Below are 19,056 nucleotides of genomic sequence, written 5' to 3' on the forward strand. Positions count from 1 at the left end.
AAGTCGCGGCCGCAGGGCCACCGGGGGAACCCTGCCCCGTCTGCCGGCAGACCCGGTGGTTACGTTATGTGACTTCCTTACAACTGCAATCACACACCCAGTTGATGGTGTTGCCCTTTGTTACCTGACACTGACAACAGACAGCGAGGGGAGAGGACAGCCTGGGACACGCGGTAATTAAAGCGCCAACCAGTTTTCAACAAAGCCCGCTGTCTGGAGGCAGCAAAGGAGGGTGGGGCCGGGACCCTGGGTACTCCCCTGCCACAGTGTCCCCGGGCCCGCCCGGCACCGCCGGGGAGACAGGACCCGGTGTCTCTGTCGAGGTCACACCGGCCCCCCACGCACCGGTGGCCTGACCCCGAAGCCACCTTCCCTCCCCAAGCCTTGCTTCCCGTGCAGCCTTCAGAGGCACTGCTGACCCGAGGTCGAGGGCGGTCTCGGGTTCCACTGCAGCGGCTCTGCACAGCTTCCTAGGCCGACGTGCCCCCGCCGCCCCCTCTCGGGACAGCGTGCGGACGGACGCTGTGCACAGACGACTCTGGCTCCGGGCCTCAGCGGCCCTCACAGCCACCACGTCATTTCACAGACGGGGAGCCGAGGGCCAGAGAAAGGACGGGCAACGCCCCGACCACCCAGCTGTTAGGTGACCCCGGGGCCACCGAGTGACTTCCACCAGGGCCAGGCCTCCCCGGGTCCCCTCTGCCTGCCTTGCCTGCCCAAGGGCATGGGACCCAGGCTCCTGCCTTTGACTAAAGGGGGACGCCTCAATCGGAGCTGGTGGGTCAGCACGCATGGGCCACAGGAGGCGTGGGGTCATTCCTGCTTCTCCACCCAGGACGGCTCTGCCTGGACAGGCAGGCTCTGGCGCGGGTCCGGGTCACCAGGGCTGATGACAGTGGCCATTGTCATGGCTACCCCATTACCGCACACCGAGGGCACATAGCACACTCCGAAGGCATCGCGCGGGTGCAGGAGGGGTCTCCATGCCAGCCTGGGGCAGGGCGATTAGCCTTGTGTGGAAGCCAGGGGGACTGCGGCCAGGGGGGCGCAGCTCAGACTGGCCCAGGGTCACACGGCCGGGCAGCAGGGCAGGGATCCCCAGAAGTGAGCGGGGCCTGATTCGATCTGGGATCCAGGCTCTTCGGGCTCTCCAGTCGGGGCAGCTCTTCCCTCCCCGGCTCCAGGGGCCCTGCTGCGTGGGGCCCATGGTTAACTTAAATGAATGAGAACCTCGCACAGAGGGATCTAGGGAAAAGGTCCCAGGGGCCGCGGGGGGGGGGGGAGGGGGTGCCCACTCACACCCCTGCGTCAATTCACAGGGTGGCCAACCCAAGAGCACCGCATGCCTCGCACAGTCAACCACACAGCCCCGACCGGCCACACAGCGGTCACACAGCCCAAGGGGCCACGGAGCAGGGGACTGCTCCTTCCTCACCCTGCCGGGTGGTGGGAACAAGAGTGGGCGCAGAGCCCCTCAGGGTGCAGGATCAGGGAACCTAGGGCTCTGAGCTGGGCTGAAGGGCGGGGTCACAGAGAGCTCGTAACAGCGGCCTCGTGGGGACTTCTGGCCCAGAAAGATGAGCAATCTTCCCTGCTCCTCCCTCCCAAAGACAACTGCGTGCGGGAAAGGGCAGGGCAGCACAGCAGAGCTGGAGGGTGGGGGGAGGGGAGAGGCCCGGGACCCGAGACTCCAGGCAGAAGGACTCGTGACCGCACCTGGCAAAGGAAGGTGGCGTGGGCCCCGCGTGTGCAGACCCCAGCCCAGCAGCGGCAGGAGGCCGGGGCGGTCGTGCGTGTGCAGTGGAGTGCTCCCTCCTGCAGCCGGGCCACACAAGTGTACGCCCGGGAGTCCTCCCTCCCTGGAGACAGCAAGGAGCAGCTGAAAAGTCGCCTACCAAAGTAACGTACGACCTCAACGCAGGTTCAGTAAGAACCAAAATCTCCATGGCTTTTTCGTGAACTCCACGGAGTAATTCTGAAATTCACTTAGACTAACGGAAGATGAGAAAGTCTGTAAGTGGAAAAAAGTAACACCTTGCTCTACACTGGACACTAAAACACATTTTAAAGTTACAACTGCAAAAGGAACAAAGTACAACGAAATTAAAAAAACGAAACGTACGAACAGATCTTATTCTGTATCAGAACCTAGCAATCGATGGAGCGTGGAATATACGGGAAAGAAGGTGGTGGGGTGATCTGGGAAGAGCTCGATTTAGACCCTTCCTGACCTTGCGCCATGATTACGGGACAGACAGCGGTGGGGAGATCCGGGAAGAGGTCGATTTAGACCCTTCCTGGCCTTCAGGCACACACCAAAATAAGGTCCAAGTAGATTAGATCTTTAAATGTGAAAAATAAGGCCAAAAAATCCCAGAAGAACAGAGAATCATCTATCATATCACAAAAGGATTCCATAAGCATAAAAATAACGGAGTTAAGAGAAGAGATTCTGAAAACAGTTAAAACTTCCTATATAAAATCACTGTGAAAAAAACCCCAGAAGCAGAAGCTCCTACCCAAACTGAGTAAGAAGGTGATCGAGGAGCATGGACGTGGCGAGACCACGTGTACGGGGCACACAGGATGGTCCTCCTTGTCAGCAAGCAAAGGAACACACGCTACAACAAGGAACCGGTTTTATCTAATATTTAAAAAAACACTGTGCAGTAAAACTGACATTTTTTGGTGCCTAAGTCCGCAAGGCCACCGGCTCCAAGGCTCAGGACGGCTGCCCGCCACGGGCTCGGTGCCCCCCGCCCCCCCGCCCCGCACGCCGCTGGGACATTGACAGGTGGCCGTGTTCCCTCGGCGGGCGACCCGCCCATTCCGCACTCACCCAATACAGGGCGCCGCGGCTGTCGACGGTCTGTGGGGACTGTGCGTGGCACTGCCACACGCGCAAGCTCGGTTCTGGGACAGACGCAGCCGTGGACTCCGGCCCGTCTCTCGGGGAAGGCGCGCGCGCCGGAGGGAATGCCGCCGCTGGCCCTGAAGGGCAGAGGCGGCGAGACGCTGAGGACGGGGCCTGGGGCCGGCGGCTCCAGGCGCAGGGCGAGCGGACACTCGCCGCGCGGGGCCTTCCCGGCCACGAGCGCGGTGCGTCTCCCCCTCTGTTCGGAGCCCCTCTGACTTCCTGCCTCACTGCCTCCTCCTGGATGCATTCTGCTGGACTCACACCCAGGCATTTCACTTTTGGAGCATGAACAGAAACGGCAGGATGCTTCTGATTTCAGGGTCCACGTGTCCGGCACGTAACATACAACACACACAGACACACGCACACACACACACGCACGTGTCCAGCTGGCTGGTACATAACAGACAATACACGCACGCACTCACGTGTCCTATAAAGGGTGGCCAGCAAGGCTGCAGGACACGAGGCCCCCTGGATCACAAAGAATCCATCAGTTTTCTGGCTTGTCTGTTTGTACTTCTTGGGGTCTGACATCCAGTCAGGCATCTGTTCCCCCCCATCCCCACCCCCACGCCTGCTCTTCCCTGGCTGCCTGGACGGGGACTTCGGGGCGCCAGACCACCGCTGCCTTATTTCCGGTCCAGGCGAGCGTGGGGTCGTCGCCGTCAGGCCCGGGGCTCGGAGGCAGCGCCCGCAGACGCTCCCCGTCCGGCTGAGGAAGCCCCCTCTCTGTTTATTTTGCTGAGAGTTTTCCTGAGAGCCGAATTTTGTCACGTTACTTCATCAACTGGAATAAATACGAAAATAAATTCCTACAGGTCTCATTTTCTGTCTGGTTTTCAAATGAGGGTAATATGTGCTTCATAAAATGATTAAAAAGGGCTCCCTCTTCACTTTTCTTGACGAGATGGTCAGGACTGGTGTTCGTTGTTCTTCATTTGGCAGAATTCACCAGTGAAAGCACCTGGGCCCGGACACTTCTTTTCTGGAAGCTTCCTGACTGTGGATCCCACGTGTGGAACAGCTGCAGGACCGCGGAGGCTATCTGCTTCTCTCCGGGAGAGCTCTACGGCGGCCTGGGTTTGCCAAAGCCAGTGGCCGTTGCCGGTTCGGATCCTGGCGCCCCCTCCCCAGGCGAGAGGGCCTGAAGCCCGGGCCGGATGCAGCGAGTGCCAGGTGCAGACAGAGCTGAGACAGAAGCCCTCACCTGCTGGCCCAAGAAGCAGGTAGTAGAAATCAGCTTCGTTCCTCTTCTCATGCTCCCCTCCTCTGGGTTGTGGGCAACCCCACAGAGGCACAGGTGCGGCTGGGCGAGCGCCTAGCACCTCAAGAGCTGTGACCTCAGGGCCGTGGGGTGAATCCTCGCCCATCTCCCTGCTGCACCCCACGGCGTGGGCCGAACTGCAGATGCGGTAGTGGGAAGGGCACAGGGGAGCGGAGCGAGCACCGCCCCGGGTTTCTGGCCAGGGCCCTCGGGGACCAGAAACTGTGGGCGTCAGGAGAGGGGACTCTGGAGGGCATGCAGAGGGTGTGCGGGCCCCCGAAACTGACCTGGTGTGTTAGCACAGCAGGCAGAGGGCACGGGAACCGCCACCTTGGCCCACCTGAGCAGACCACCTGCTGAAATCAGCCGACCGAGTGACATTCTCCGCAGGGCTACGGAAAGGCCTACAATCTCCTTAAATGGCATTTAAAACCTCCGGAAAACACCCCAAATTAAGCAGCACTTGAAGAACCAAGAAAATACAAACCTGCTAGGAAACACACAGCCAACAGGTGCCAAACCCCAAAACACGGAGATGTTGGAATTATCAAGCAAGACTTTACAGATGCTCACAAGACAGGTACTTAGCTTGTCGTGGTCTACTCAGAAACAGTGCTGTACCACTGAAATTGGCTGCAGAGACCACGTCAGCGTACAGGTCCCCTGCCCCCGGACACTGCTGCGGTCCCATCCCTCCACTGTTACCTGTGATCTGAGTTTCTTACACAGAGGGCAGGTGACCCGACTGACTGCAGAGGACTCATCAGAAACCACAGAGGCCAGAGGTAGAGAGGCAATGTCGATTTCCAAAGTGCTAACAGATAGAGCCCCTGACTCAGAATCAGCAGGGAGGTCCTTCAGGAATGAGGGCAGGACAGGTGTCACCACACGGATGGAGCCCCGGGAACCCGTGACAGCAGACTTACCCTGAAAGAAATGCCTGGGGAACAGACAGCAGGGGAAACCTGGGATTTCAGGAATGGAGAGAAAGCAACGGAATTCTAAATGTCTAGGTAAAAATCACGCACTGTTGTTCTCCTCTTAAGCTCTTTGAAACACATATGACAGTCTGGGGCTCCCGGGTGGCTCAGTCGGTTGAGTGTCCACCTTCAGCTCAGGTCATGATATCACAGCTCATGGGTTTGAGCCCCGTGTTGGCCTCTGTGCTGACACCTCAGAGCCTGAAGCCTGCTTCGGATTCTGTGTCTCCCTCTCTCTCTGTCCCTCCCCTGCTCACAGTCTCTCTCAAAAATAAACATTAACAAAAATTTTTTTTAAATACATATGACCATTAAAAACACAATTTTAGTCACTTTAAAAAGTATCCATGGAGATACAAAAACACAAAGATAAATCAAAATGGAATACTAAAAAATGTTCAAATAACATGGAAATAGGTAGAAATGGGAAAACAGGACTAAAATACATAGAGGGCAAGAAAAACTAATCATAATAGCAGGCCTAAAACCAAACGTATTAAAAATTTACATTAAATATAAATGGCCTAAACACATTGATTAAAAGACCGAATACACATTCTCACAAAGTGCACACGGAACATGTACCCAGATAGCTCAGAACCGGCCATCGGACAAATTCGGAATTAAAAAAAAAAACAAAACCACAAGATATTACACAGAGTAGTTCCTTGAATGTAAATGAATTAAACAAGAGACCAATAACAGAAAACCACCTGGAAAATCCCCAGACATTCTGAAATTAGAAACACACTTCTACATAATGTATGAATCACAGAAAACAGCTAAAAGGAAATCTGAAAAATTTTGAACTGAACAAAAATGAAGCTACAACATGCTAAAATCTGTGGATACAGCTAAAGCAGCACTCGGATGTAAATTTACAGCACTATACACGAACATTAGAGAACAAAAAAGATCTCAAGTGAGCAATCTGACTTTCCAGCTTAAGAAACCAAAGAGTAAGAGAAAGCCAGAGCAAGCAGATGAAAGGAAATCAAATGGAAATAAGGGGGAAAAAAAAAAAATCAATAAAATCGAAAACAGAATACCAATACTGAAAAATCAATGAAAGCAAAAGCTCGGTCTTTTAAAGACTGATCCAAGGATAAATCTCCATCAAAGCTGACAAACCGAAAAAGCAAAGACACAAGTTGCCAAAATCAGGAAGGAAAAAGAGGATAACTGCTGTAGACTCAGCAGAGATGACAGAACTGAAAAGCAACAGTACAAACAGTCCCTGCTATAACTTTCGTGACTCAGACATAAAGGACCAGTTCCCAGCGAACCCCAGGCACCACCACGACTCACCCAGGCAGAAACAGATAACCTGATATTATTCCTCTGCCCTTAGACCACGTGGGGCGTGCAGCAAAGTCACACACTGGGTGGTTTATCGACAAAAGCTCGTGTTCCTCACGGCTCCGGAGGGCAAGGAGCCCGAAGGTACCAGCAGGTCTGGGGTCCAGCAAGGCTCCAATTATTGGCTCGGATGGTGCCTTCTTGCTGTGTTCTCACGTGGTGGAAGGAGCAAGGGAGTGCCCTGGTGCCACCCACGGGGGCTCCGCCCTCAAGACCCTAGAACCTCCAAGGCCCCATCTCCCAACGCCCTTGCACAGGAGACGAGGGTCGCAAGACACGTTCTGTGTGTTGGGGGTAGGGGGGCACAGACATTCGGTCCACTGCCCCCGTATCTAGTCTTCCACGACCCAGATCTACAGGTCCAGATGGTGTCCAGCAGATATCTCTCTACAAAAGTGTTAAAGAAATAATGCCAACTTTACCCCGTCTCCTCTAGAAAACAGAAGAGGCAGGAACATTTCCCAACTCGTTGCATTCATTATGCTGATAACCAAGTCAGACAAGGACAAGAAAACTCCAGACTGATAAGAACAAAGACACAAAAACTGTTGACAAAATATTAGCAAGTTGAATCCGGCAACATAAAGAAGGAAAAATATACCACAACAAAGGGGAATTTATTCCAGGAATACAAGGCTGGCTCAATATTGAACAATTTCACAGGGAAATCTCCCCACTGATAGTCTTAGGAAGAAAGAACACGTGACCTTATCCATCGACGGAGCTGGGAAGTTCCACATCCGGCACAAGAAACACGGCACACTTAAGAGTAGAGGTGACCTCCTCAACCTGGCCAAGGGCATCTATACACGGCCCGCAGCTCACAGCACCACTGGTGGGGAGGCACCGAACGCCCAGGACATGAGGGGCAGTCGGGGTTCTGGAACAGATGGAACATGCCCAGAGAGGAGGACCGAGGCCAGCGCGCCCTCGGCTCACCACTACTCTGCCCCACACCGGCGTGCCGGCCGGGGAGTAAGGCAAGAACGTGAAATGCGGGCACCTGGGTTTTACAGGAAAAGAGAAAGCAGTCGCTATCCACAAATATGACCGCAGAGAAAAAAAGAACGAAAACAAAAGAATGAAACTCCCCAAATCGGTGCGCGAGTTCTGTGAGGCCCCAGGGGCCAAGACTGAGCCTGTTTCTACACACAGCAACATCCACTAGAAACGGTCAAAACGCACGCACACGCACTTAGGATCGCTGCAAGAAAGGAAACTCCTAACAACACACTGAGTGGGGGTGTGCGCAGACGCTCGGGAACCGCTGATGACGGAAACCCGGGCCGGCCGGGGCCAGGGCAGACACTCCGTGTTCCAGCCCGGAAAGCCTCACCTCTTAAACGCACGGACCCCCCCCAAGCTGACCTGCAGACTTAACGGAGTTCTTGTGAAAGTCCTGGCGGGATGTCTGTCCATATGGACAAGCTGAGTCGCGAATTTCTATGGAAAAGCAGGGTCGCTAGCACTGGTAAACGTGTGCGAAGAGGGGGCCCGGGCGGGACCGGTGCGGACTGTCTGGCTATGGCCACCGGTCGGGGGTGGGGGAGAGCAGCGAAGGGACACACGAGTGGGCCAGAGGAACAGAAGGAGGCCCATATAACTTCGCCAGGGCACATGATGAAGGAGCAAAGGTCATCAATTCCACAGAGGCGTGATGCGCTTTTCCACAGGCCGACACCGGGACGATCGGACGTTCGCAGTTCACGTGAACTCCCCTCACGATCCCCTCGACCTCAACCTCACACCGTATGCAAAACATAACTCTAAACGGATCACAGATTTACCCATAAAACTAAATCTCTCTTGGTAGGAAACAGAAGAAAAAAGTGTCTTGACCTCGGGTGAGGTCAAGTTCCTGGATGGGACGCCCGTGAAAGGAAAATTCATCGTCTGGGCGCGTCCAAATGAAAAGTATCTGCTCCGAGGAAGCCACTGCCAGAAAATGAAACTCCCCGAACTCAATACAAAGAAAACCACCCGGTAAAAAAGGGGAAAACCGGACCAGACGCTGCGCTCCAGAGGGCACAGAGACAGGCACGGGCAGAAACAGGCGCTCGTCTTCAGACAGCGGGGAAACGCCCGTCACGACGGGACAGGCTCCACCACACAGTCCCCGCCAGCAGCAGTGCCTGCCGGTGGGGACGCACGGTCACGGGCCACGGGCCACGCGCAGACACTGAGTCAGGGCCCAGAGTTTACAAAGCCAGCCACACGCTTACCAGCCGCCCGGCCCTTTCCCTCCTAGGAGCGTGCCTGAGGACACGGGCTAGCGCTGCCACAAGCACCTGCGTGGTCCTTTCCCGTGCCTGGTGGTTTGCTAACAGCGTATCCGGGGGCCTCTGACTCCGTTCTGAAAGTTCGGGGTCGACATCAGCTGTTTTGAAGGCTCTGTGGTGCTTTTCAGATTCGCCCCAAGTGTGCCCCACTCGGGCACCGGCAGCCGCTTCAAAGACACAAGCCTTCCTTCCCTTCCCACCCGCCGCCAGGCCTGGGTCGGGGGGGGTGGTGAAGGCTGTTTTGCGGGGTGGGTGGGTCAGAAAAGCCCAGCACCGGGACCCTCCCGCAGCTCCCAGTGCTCATCTGGGGTGTGGGACAGAGGCGGCCGGAGAGACCCTACGTTGCTCCCCAGATCGTCTGGGCACGCTGGCCTTCCTTCTATCCCCACCTGGATGGTGCATTGCTCGCCCCGGGGACACAAGCACAGCACTTGCTGTGGCCTGGCACAGGGCAGGGCACCTGTTGCGGGGAAGGGCAAGGTCAGGTGACCCCTGCCAGGAGCACTAGTCCTTCTCTCCTCCCACTCAGCCCACAGAGCTCACCGAAGCCCCCGCCCTGGTGGAGGAAGCTGCCCGGCCACCGCGGTGTCCCTGCTCCGAGGCCCTGGCTCCCATGGCTCTTTCCTCACTGGCAGGTGGCCAGTGTTGCCGGCCAATGGAGCATGTGCCCCGGGGGCCCTCGGGAGCCCATCGCGCCTTTTCCACGCCGGCACCGCACCCTCATGTGCCACGAGCTGATGGAAGCCGGGAGTGGCTCCCTTATCGGAGGGCGCGGGGGCAGCAATGACTCAGCCCGTGTCTCACGGAGCTGGTGTTCAGATTTCCACCGCTCTTGGACCATGACCGTGGCCCATGACTGTGGCTGAGCTGGCGTGGGCTGAAGTGGGGGGGGGGGGGGCGCCTCACAAGCCCACAGACAGGCCGGACGGCAAGGGAAGAAGAACACCGATCTTTGTGCCCCGGGCCCCTGTGGTGCGAGCGAGTACCCCAGTCCTCCAGGCCGCCTCTCTGGGCAGAGTGGGTGGGCTCCAGGGAGGAGCCACGGCACCCCACGGCCAGGAGGGAGGAGCCACAGCACCCCACCACCAAGGGACATCTTGGGATCAGCTGCACCCACACAGTTGGGTGGCGACAAACTTGATCACCTTCACTGTGCTGCTGACAAGATTAGATTACTTGAATATTAATGACCTGCCTAATTAAGCTGCAATTAATAATCTCCCTGGCGCAGGCTGGGCTCAGCAGGGGGCCGTGTGAGGAGTCAAGAGCCGGGAGGGGGTACGGGGGGGGGGGGGCGGCTGAGGACTCAGGTGTCTGCGTTCCTGCCAACCCAGGGGGCTGTGCCCCTGCTCTGGGTCACTCAGCAGTTCCTCTGTCAAAGATCCAGAAGAAGCTCGCACCAGCTTTCCCCACACGGGAAGGCGGCCGTCCCCGGCTAGCCCAATGGGCCCTTCTCCTCCCTCTTGGCAAAGCGGCCTTCCCATCACTGGTCCAGCCACCACCCCTGCCCACCCCTGCCCACAGGGCACCTGCTCCATCCGAGGGCTGCGCTCCACTCTGCAAGGCCCGCTCGGAGGCCACGTCCTGGGCACGGCAGACGGGAACCTGTCCGGGCCATCAGCGCCCTCCGTGTCATCTGTCAGGCCACTGGCCGCGTTCCTGTAGGGTCCACTGGCCCGTGCTAACCCTGGGGTGCCGAGGGCAGGGGCCACCGTATGCAATTCTACCCTCTCGCCGGGCCACCCCGGCAACACCGTGCGCACAGCTAAAGGTCTGGGCAGGGGGAGAGCTGTCCGCTTAGAGGTGACAGGGCAGGCTGGCCTGTGAGGTCCAGGGTGGGGGGTGGCGATGTCAGGAGTACCTGCAGGTGTCGAGGCTTCTGCAATTGGCGGGAAGGTCACAGGTCACAGCCCGACAGCACTGGAGGCCGGGGGAGCCTGGGGAGGGGGGAGGCACGTTTGCCCCTCGTGACTTTGCTGACAACGCTGAGCCGTGCAGGCAAAAATAAACAAGCGGGGCCGCCAGAGAGGCGGCGTCTCATCACCACGCCCGGCTATGCACCCACCACCCACTCGGCGGGCCTCGGCCATCGGTCTACCCGGTGCTTAAGCACCATCCACGAGGCGCCCGATTGCTCTACTAACACGCTCTCTGGGGCCGAGGCTGCTGCCGGGGGAGGGGAGCGGCCTGTGGGGCTGGGGACCCTGCCCAGGCTCACCGTGTGGACAAATGCCTGGAAGGAGGCCACGGGTCACCGCCGGCGGCCCGCCCAGTGGAGCATCCCTGAGAGGGTCGCAGCAACGCCCACGCGCCCCGGACCCCTGCCAACCCTGGCAATGGCGTGGTCACCCCGTGCCGCGAGGAGGGCAGTGACCCACTGCTTCCTCACCCACACCCCCCGGTCAGCCAGCCACCGCCGGGTGCAGCGGGGGACCTCTGGGCAACCCCCCGCTGCTGCCCACCCCCTGGGCCCGTGAGCCTCCCGAACGCGGCCCTGGTCTCTGCCCGCTGCCTCCGCCCACCCCGCCATCCAACCCCCACCCGGAGCTTCGGTGCTGCTGGCGCTCACGGCCTTTGGGAGCCTGACTCCACAAGCCTTTTAAACCTCAGGCTTTGTTTTTAGGCCACCTCCCCCTGCACAGGTTTTAGAGTCCGGGGGCGGGACAAGGGCATCTCCCCCCTCCCTTGGGGCAACGGCTCCACCTGCCGGCCGGTTACTTGGGTCCCAAGTCCATTTATGGAGGCACCAGGATGGCCTGGGCCTCCTGCCCTCCTGTCCTCCCACGGACACCATGCCCCGATTCGCTCGCACCATGACCCCGCACTGTCCTGGCTGCAGCCCCTGAAGCCAGCCTTCGGGGAAGATGGGAACCGAGAGCCGTGACGTGGACACGCAGCTGTGCAAAGGCCTGGTCCACGCTGCCTCTCCAGACACCGGACACCTCCCATTCGCAACCCCGTCTGTCTGAAGAGGTTCCAGCACTTTCTGCCCAGTCTCCACCTGCGCCGGCTGCTCCCGAGGCGGCTGCCCTGGGTCCCCCCATCTCTCGCGGGCTGGGCTCGGGCCTCCCGTGTCTAGTGCTGCTTCCTGGCTCCCCCCCTCGTTTCATGGGTGCGCGTCCTCTGTGGCCTCGTGAGAAAGGGGCGGTGAGGGGGCGCTCTCGGCACGCCACCCACGAGAAACCGACATGAACACTCCCTGAGGGAGGCGTCGCAGACGCCCACGGCCCCTCGTTTCCTTAGCCTCTCCCCCTGCTTGGTCCGTCCTTCCGTCCTACCATTCACCTAAACGCCCCAATCTATAAGGTCCTTTGTTCAGGCCCTCATCTCACTCTTTGATGTTTTTAATTTCCAAACGTTCACGTGCTTCCTCTTTGAAGATGCTTAAGTATTGTTTTCTAGCGTTTATTTATCTTTGAGAGAGAGGGAGACACAGAATCCGCAGCAGGCTCCAGGCTCCGAGCTGTCAGCACAGCCCAGCCCAGCACGAGGCTCAAACCCAGGCACCGTGAGATCATGAACTGAGCCGAAGTCGGACGCTCAACCGACAGAGCCACCCACGCACCCCAAAATGTTTTTAAAGTGCCGTATCCCCCTGTGTGTCTGCAGAGGTCCGTGGACAATCACCGGAGGCTTTCTCTTCCCCTGGTTGTGCTGCCCCCGCCCTCAGTGCCCGACCGCCCTGGGGCTCCTTCACAAGGAGGAGGGGGCTCCGTGGGTCCCGCCGGGAAGGCCTGGTCGGGCCTCCGACGTCAGGGGACTCCACGACAGGAGCCCACCCAGAGGGTGTTCCGGGGGGGGGTGACGGGAGACAGAGGTGGGCTGGGGCGGGGGCCCCGGCACCCACGTGCACCCCTCTGTGTTGGCTCCAGGGTTCCCGTCCGGGGACCCTCTGTGAACCACTTCCCCCAGGGTTTCCAACCCAGCGGGCCTGGCACAGAGCCCGAGATCCCGGGCTCCTAACCAGCTCTCAGGGAGGCCCTGCCCGCGTGGGGCCTGCTCGGTGGGACTCAGCGCCCTCAGAGAATTACCCTGGTTTTCGGTCTTCCCTTCTCGTTTTTGCTGGGGGAGGGGCAAGTGCCTACTGGAAGGTGCCGGGTGGATGGCCTGGGGGGCCACGCTGCGTGACTACACCCTTCGGGGAGCACCGTTCATCCTCCTCCTCTCGGCCAGTCGCCCTCCCTCCCCCAGGGCCTCTGGCCACCACATCTGGCCTTGGGGGCTCCGGGGGCACCGCTCAGACTGGCCCTACCACTACTCACCCTTCGACCACCCACACACCAGCCTCCCAGATTCCGAAGTCTGCTGTGGGGTCATTTCTCTGGGGTTTACGTCCTCCTTGCAAACTAAAAAGCAAAACCCAAGACCTTCTCTACCGCAACTCCAGGAAGGGTGTCCGGGAGGGGACAGAGTAGACTCCACGTGCAATGGGCCGGCTCCACCCGGGTGCCTGCGGCCGGCACCAGCCACCTCCTTGCCACGCGCCCTCCCCGGGCCACCGCGCTGCCCTGTCCGGCCTGGGCCCTGGCTCCCCGGTCACCCTCACGATCCGTCAGAGGGGCTGGCCAACGGCCTCCCATCCGCTGAGGCCGCGGGCACCTGTCTCAGCACCCTGGCCCGTGCGCGAGCGACTGTCCCCGTGCGGAGTGCCACTCTCGTTCGTCAGGAGCGCGGCACACCTCACCGGGCAGACGGATGACCTATCACGTCACGAGGGGAACAGTCACCTGAACGCGCTCTGAGTCTGGACCTTCGGCTCTTGAATTTGTCAAGGACACAGACAGCTTGACACAGGACGAACTTTCTCAGCTGAGAAAGACGAGGAAGACCAGGTGGTGGCCAGGGCCCTGCCACCGCCACGGGGAGATGACCCGAGTGAAAAGGAGGGGCGGGGGCGGCACACAGGAAGGGCACCTCAGAAACACGGGAGGGAGGTGTCGCGGCAACTGCCTCCTGGCCCTACGGTGCGGACGGCCCGGTGACCTCGGCAGGGCTGTGCCAGGAAGGGCCAGGCGGGGGCCCCTCGCCCGGCCCGGGGTACCCATGGGGCCCGACTGTGCGCGGTAGCCCCAGGCAGACTGGGCTCCCAAACGCTCCCTGCCTTTGCCGGCGGGCCCTTCTGTGCACTTGTGGGGCGGCTCCAGCGTGGGACACGGTGGGAACGGGAGGGTCACTTCCTTGCACGGGTGGTGGCGAGCCGTGCGCTTGGGGGCCGTTACCCTGAGGTGCGGAGCTGCAGAGCACGAGCGAGGCCGCGTTAGGACAGGCAGCCTCCCGCACCTGCGCCCCCCCGCTCCTGGCCACCGCCGGCCTCTGTGCAGACGCCTCTGGGTTCTGTGAAAGGTACTCAGACCCATGAAAGACGGTCCCCATTGCCGGAGTGTGGATTTACTCACGATTAACGGGACACGTATAACCTGGAACACGGCATTAGTCTGCGTGAGGGGAGGCTGCACACAGTTGAGCCATGCGTTTCCCCACCGCTGCCCGAGTCACCTCCCGGGGCGACCCGCGGCACGCAGGACGCTCGGTCCCCGGCCCTCCCATGGCCCGCCGCCCACGGGATGGCGCGTGGACGGGGGACGGTGCCTACCTGCCACCTCCTTGGATGAAGGCAGACCCGCGGCGGCCTCCAGGTCGGCGGGGACTGGGCCGCCCCGCTCCAGGGCGCGCACGAGCTCCCGCAGCCGCTCACACTCCTCCTGCAGCCGGGCCTGGTCCTCGCGGAGCCTCTGCTTCGCCGCGCTGGCCGGGTTCATGCTCATGTGCAGCACCTTGGTTTTGCTCTGGTCGTAGCCGCCCTGCGGGACCACAGGGCAGGTCAGCACGGCCGGGACCCGTGAGTGCGAGGACAGGGACTGCCGCGCCCCGCGCCGGGCCTCCGGGCCCTGATCGCGCACCGGGAGTGGCGGTAAGTTATAACCGGGGAAAACCCAGGGAAACCTGCGAGACGGCCCTCTGGAACGCTGCACGTGCCCGGGCCTCAAAGTCCCCTCCGGCTTCTCACACGGCAGCTGTAAAAGCAAACCGGGGAGCGGGGAGGACATCCCAAAAGTGCTACACTTTCATAACGCTCTGCCGACAAATGTCCCAAAGACTGGGGCCCTTGCTCCCACACACCCTGCTGGCTCAAGGTGTGCAGATTTAAAAATGAACACAAAACTCAGAGATAATTTGTGAGGAGAGCTGAGTCCCCACATGGCTGGGCCCCGTGTCCCTGTCACCGACACCCCAAGGGCCCCAGCCCTCACCGACACACCAGTGTGGACGCTGGCCTCGCTCGCTGGGAGAGACACCCGTCTACGAACGTCTCCAAATGCAACCACCCGAGTCTATAGTAAACTGAGCCCCCGTGTGCACGGACGTCCTGTCCCCACCTCCACGACCCGCCATGACACGGCCCAGCCCGGCCCTCACCCAGTTCGGGTCTGGCACCTGCGTGCAGCGGGACAGAAGCGGCGGGCCCTCGCGCTGCCGGTCTGCAGCCTCGAGGATTCCCGGGTGCAGAGGCCGGCCCCTCCCCCACCCACACGCTCTAGGGTGGTTGTTCTCCCACGTCCCGGAGTCCGCCTCGAGCCCTGGCCTGGATGCTTCTAAAGTCACGCACACACCGATGTTCACCGTGCGCTGTAAGTTCAAGGGGCTCTGGCAAATGCAGGCACGAGCCCAGCAGTGCGGCATCAGAGTCCCAAGGCGCCCGTGCACCGCCCACCCACCGCTCTCGCCGCCTGGCTCTTCTGGACACCGTGGGCCGGAGGCTTTTCAAACCGGCTTCTTTCGCTCTGCTTCACTTAGCGACACGCACCGCAGGTTGCAACACGTCTTTTGGCGGCCTGCTAGCCCATTTCCGTGCGGCGCTGAGCGACATCCCCTTGTACGGACGCGCCAGCTCGCGGGTCCACTCACTTCCAAGGGACGCCTCGGGAGCTTCCGGTTTCGGCAGTTTCAGAGAGAGCTGCTACGGATGGTCGTGTGCGGATTCTGTGTGGACACGGGTTTTCCAACGACCGCACCCAGCTCCGCTGGGGTCCTGGAGCCCCCGGACGCCCCACAGGAGAACCCTCGCTCGGCCGGCAGGCCCACCTCGAGGCCTTCTCTGCTGCTCCTGCCTGCCCGCCAGCTGCTGCCCCTCGGAGTAGCTCCCGCCCTGGGGAGTGGAACCCCCTCGGTCTGACCCCGGAAACCAGTGCGAGGTGGCCCCGTGACCTGGGCAAGGCCCATCATTTCCCTGAAGTTTTCTCTTCAGGAACTGGGAAAGAAGCTTCCTCTTTCCGGTCCTGCAGCTGGGACATCGAAGGCCTCGCCGTCTTCCACGTCCCGTCTCTTCCCTGCTGGCCTGGAAGAGGCCCGCCCGCCACGGGGAGACAAGATCAGCTACGCAGAGACGGAGAGCGAACGAGGCCCGGCACCAGTACGGAATGATCCACCCAGGGCCCAGACGAGCCACGCGGCCCGCGGCCGCCCCACACGGCCGTGGGACCATCTGGCAGACGCCACGCGACGCCACGGTACAGTCTGCGGCGGCGGCGACCGCAAGCCACTGACGCACAGAGACCGGGAGAAAGGGTGGCGTGGGGTCAACGGGATGATGACCTCACAGAACACAAAAATGACGATGCCTAAGCGACGACAAATTTACACACAAAAGGCAAACCAAAGCGGGTTCAGAAGAAAACAGAAGAGAACGCCACGGCCTTAGAGTAGACAGAGGTTTCTGAAACAAGGTCGTGAAGGTGCTGACCTCACGTGAAAACGCAAGCACACGGGCCTCAGAGAAAACGAGACCTTCCGGTCACCAAGAGTAAGAGGGCGGCTGGCACAAAAGCTGACACGGGGCTCACACCCAGGATACCTAAAGAGCTCCTGCAAACAAGAAAGGGAGAGGCAGACAATCCAATTTTCAAAATGGGCAAAAAACGTGAACAGACACTTGACAAAAGAACATGTCCGAAAGACCGGCAAAAAGTGAAATGGAGCTCAAATTAATCATCCGAGCAAAGCCAATTAAAATGGCCCAGAGATGCCCGAGCTCCTCCCCCACGCCCACGGCACCGAACAGATGGGAAAGGCATCAAGGGCACAGAGCGGCCAGAGCTGATCCCGGTGAGGACGGGAACTGGCGAGGCGCCCTGGGAAGGCCACGTGGCGGTGTAGCTCCTCCCTCCCGAGCGTGACGCCTACGGCCTGCACCTCGGAGCCTCGTGCAAACGTCCACGGGGAGTCAGGCACCGACAGGTCCCCACGGGGAAGAGCACCCATCTGCAGGAACGAGCACCTACGGACACAAGCAACGACGGGGTTGGGCATCACCAACAACGCCGAGCAGGAAGAGTCAGATGCGGCGGAGGCACAGCCCACGAAAGCAGACCTGAGCACTCTGCGCCGCTGGAGGCCAGGAGGACCGCCTGGGGCTGTGGTTGGGGCAGCAGGGGGCCCCCGAGGTGTTTGTGCTGCTCCGTTTCCTGCTCTGGATGCTGGTCACCAGTGTGGACAGTTGACGAAAACTCCCTTCTGGTGTCCTGCCCAGCGGCTGTGATGAAAACGTGCGCCTGGACACAAGGACCATCCAGATACTCACGGGGAACTGCCTGCTCGACTCTACCAGGGTTCACCCATGCTCAGTAACAAGGCCAGACACACACACAGGTGCACACGCGTGCACACTCACATTGTGCCCACAGATACGCACGTGCACACAGTGTGCACACGGATGCACGCTCATGTGCACATTCACACACACGTACCCATAGACACACATGTGCATACCCACACGTGTGCACAGGTACGCTCGTTCAGATACATATGCATGCACAGATTCACATATGCACACACGTGCACACGGACTCATGCTCACACACACGTGTGTATGCACACTCACACGCATATGTGTGCACCAGACACGCGTGCATACACACATGCACAGACACACACTCGCGTGCGCACATACTCCTAGCACACACACACACACACACACATTCACACACACGTATACACTGACAAGGGCACACACACTCACACGGATGCATGTGTTCGTATACATACGCAAATATACACCCGCATCCACACGCACACACGGATGGGCACGTGACACACAGACTTACACACACGTGTCCAAAGGTCAGAGAACCCCAAGGGGAAGGTGGGCTTGAGTCCCTTGCCCTGGTGCTGCTGGGCCTCCACCGTCCATGGAGTCTGACTCAGACCCTGATGACCCCGAGCCAAACTGGGGGGGGTCTCACCTCTTCCCCCTCGTGCCCCTGGACCTGCTGAGAGCAGCCCTGGTTTTTCGGCCAGCGTGGAGAACGTGTCTAAACGACCCGTCCAGTGTCCTGAGCCAGTGAAGGCAGGGCAGGAGCTGGGTCCGAGGCCCCTCCCTCGGGATGGCCCCCCGGGACGCCCCCTCTGGGACGCCCCCCGTGCCCTCCCATCTGCAAGGCTCCTGAGGGCTCAGGCATCAAGAGATGCCCTTCCTGGAAGACGCTGCCGTCTCCTCACTCAGGAGGGACATTGGTGGGGTCACAGCAAGAGCCACGCCTCTCTGGTCTCCCTGACAAGGACAGGGGCCGCCGTAGGGCAAGGGAGGGAGAGGGCCGTCTCGAAGTTCTCCCGTCTGCTGGAGCAGAGAACTGCCGTCAGGTGGCGGAAGGCCCGTACCCATTCTGGGACGGGCACTCTGGGAGGCCGGCATCTCCTGAGCAGACGGGCAGGAGGCCGCCGACCCCTGGAGCCCACCCCGATTCTGTAAGTGAGGGACCTGGGCCAGCCGAACACACCGTGGCCTGTCTCCCTTTCCGCTCAATATGCGGTGATGTTTCCTCTCTCTCCGACAGCCCCATCTTCCGCCGCTTTTGTGAGTCCTGCCCACACGTCTCTCCTCGCTTTTCCAGGGACAGCGGGTTGGGGGGGGGGGGAGGGCGGGGGACGGCATCCTTTATTCTGAGCATCTCGCTCCCCGGGGAAGCAGGCTGGCCGCGGACACATTCATTAAGTGCAGCAGGGCCCGCACACGAGCTTGAGCTGCCGTGGGCGCGGTCCCGCCGAGTCACTGAAGGACAGTGAGGCCACCGTGGCGCCTGGGGAGGGGCCAGCCCAGAAGCCCCAGAACGTGCCCTGAAAGGAGAGGCAGGAGGGGATGGGGAAGGAATGGCAGGATCCTCCCCGTCCTGGGTGCCACCTCCAGAAAGTAAAACACCTTCCTGGGGTCGCTGGCACACGGGAGGGCAGCCACAAGCCCCCTCAGAGACAGGAGAGCAG

At 60.1% G+C, this 19,056-nt stretch overlaps 1 protein-coding gene across 7 annotated transcripts in view; it reads right to left on the reverse strand.

The window, feature by feature from the left end:
* Positions 1-19,056, reverse strand: part of MAD1L1 (mitotic arrest deficient 1 like 1) — a 318,460-nt gene that overhangs the window by 52,570 nt on the left and 246,834 nt on the right. For all 7 annotated transcript variants that reach the window (XM_058712035.1, XM_058712036.1, XM_058712034.1 and 4 more), the window contains one exon: positions 14,396-14,603. In XM_058712035.1, coding sequence (XP_058568018.1) covers positions 14,396-14,603 — 208 coding nt within the window. The remainder of the gene's footprint in view (positions 1-14,395; positions 14,604-19,056) is intronic.

This window comes from Neofelis nebulosa, chromosome 18, assembly GCF_028018385.1.
Source record: "Neofelis nebulosa isolate mNeoNeb1 chromosome 18, mNeoNeb1.pri, whole genome shotgun sequence".
Lineage (NCBI taxonomy): Eukaryota > Metazoa > Chordata > Mammalia > Carnivora > Felidae > Neofelis > Neofelis nebulosa.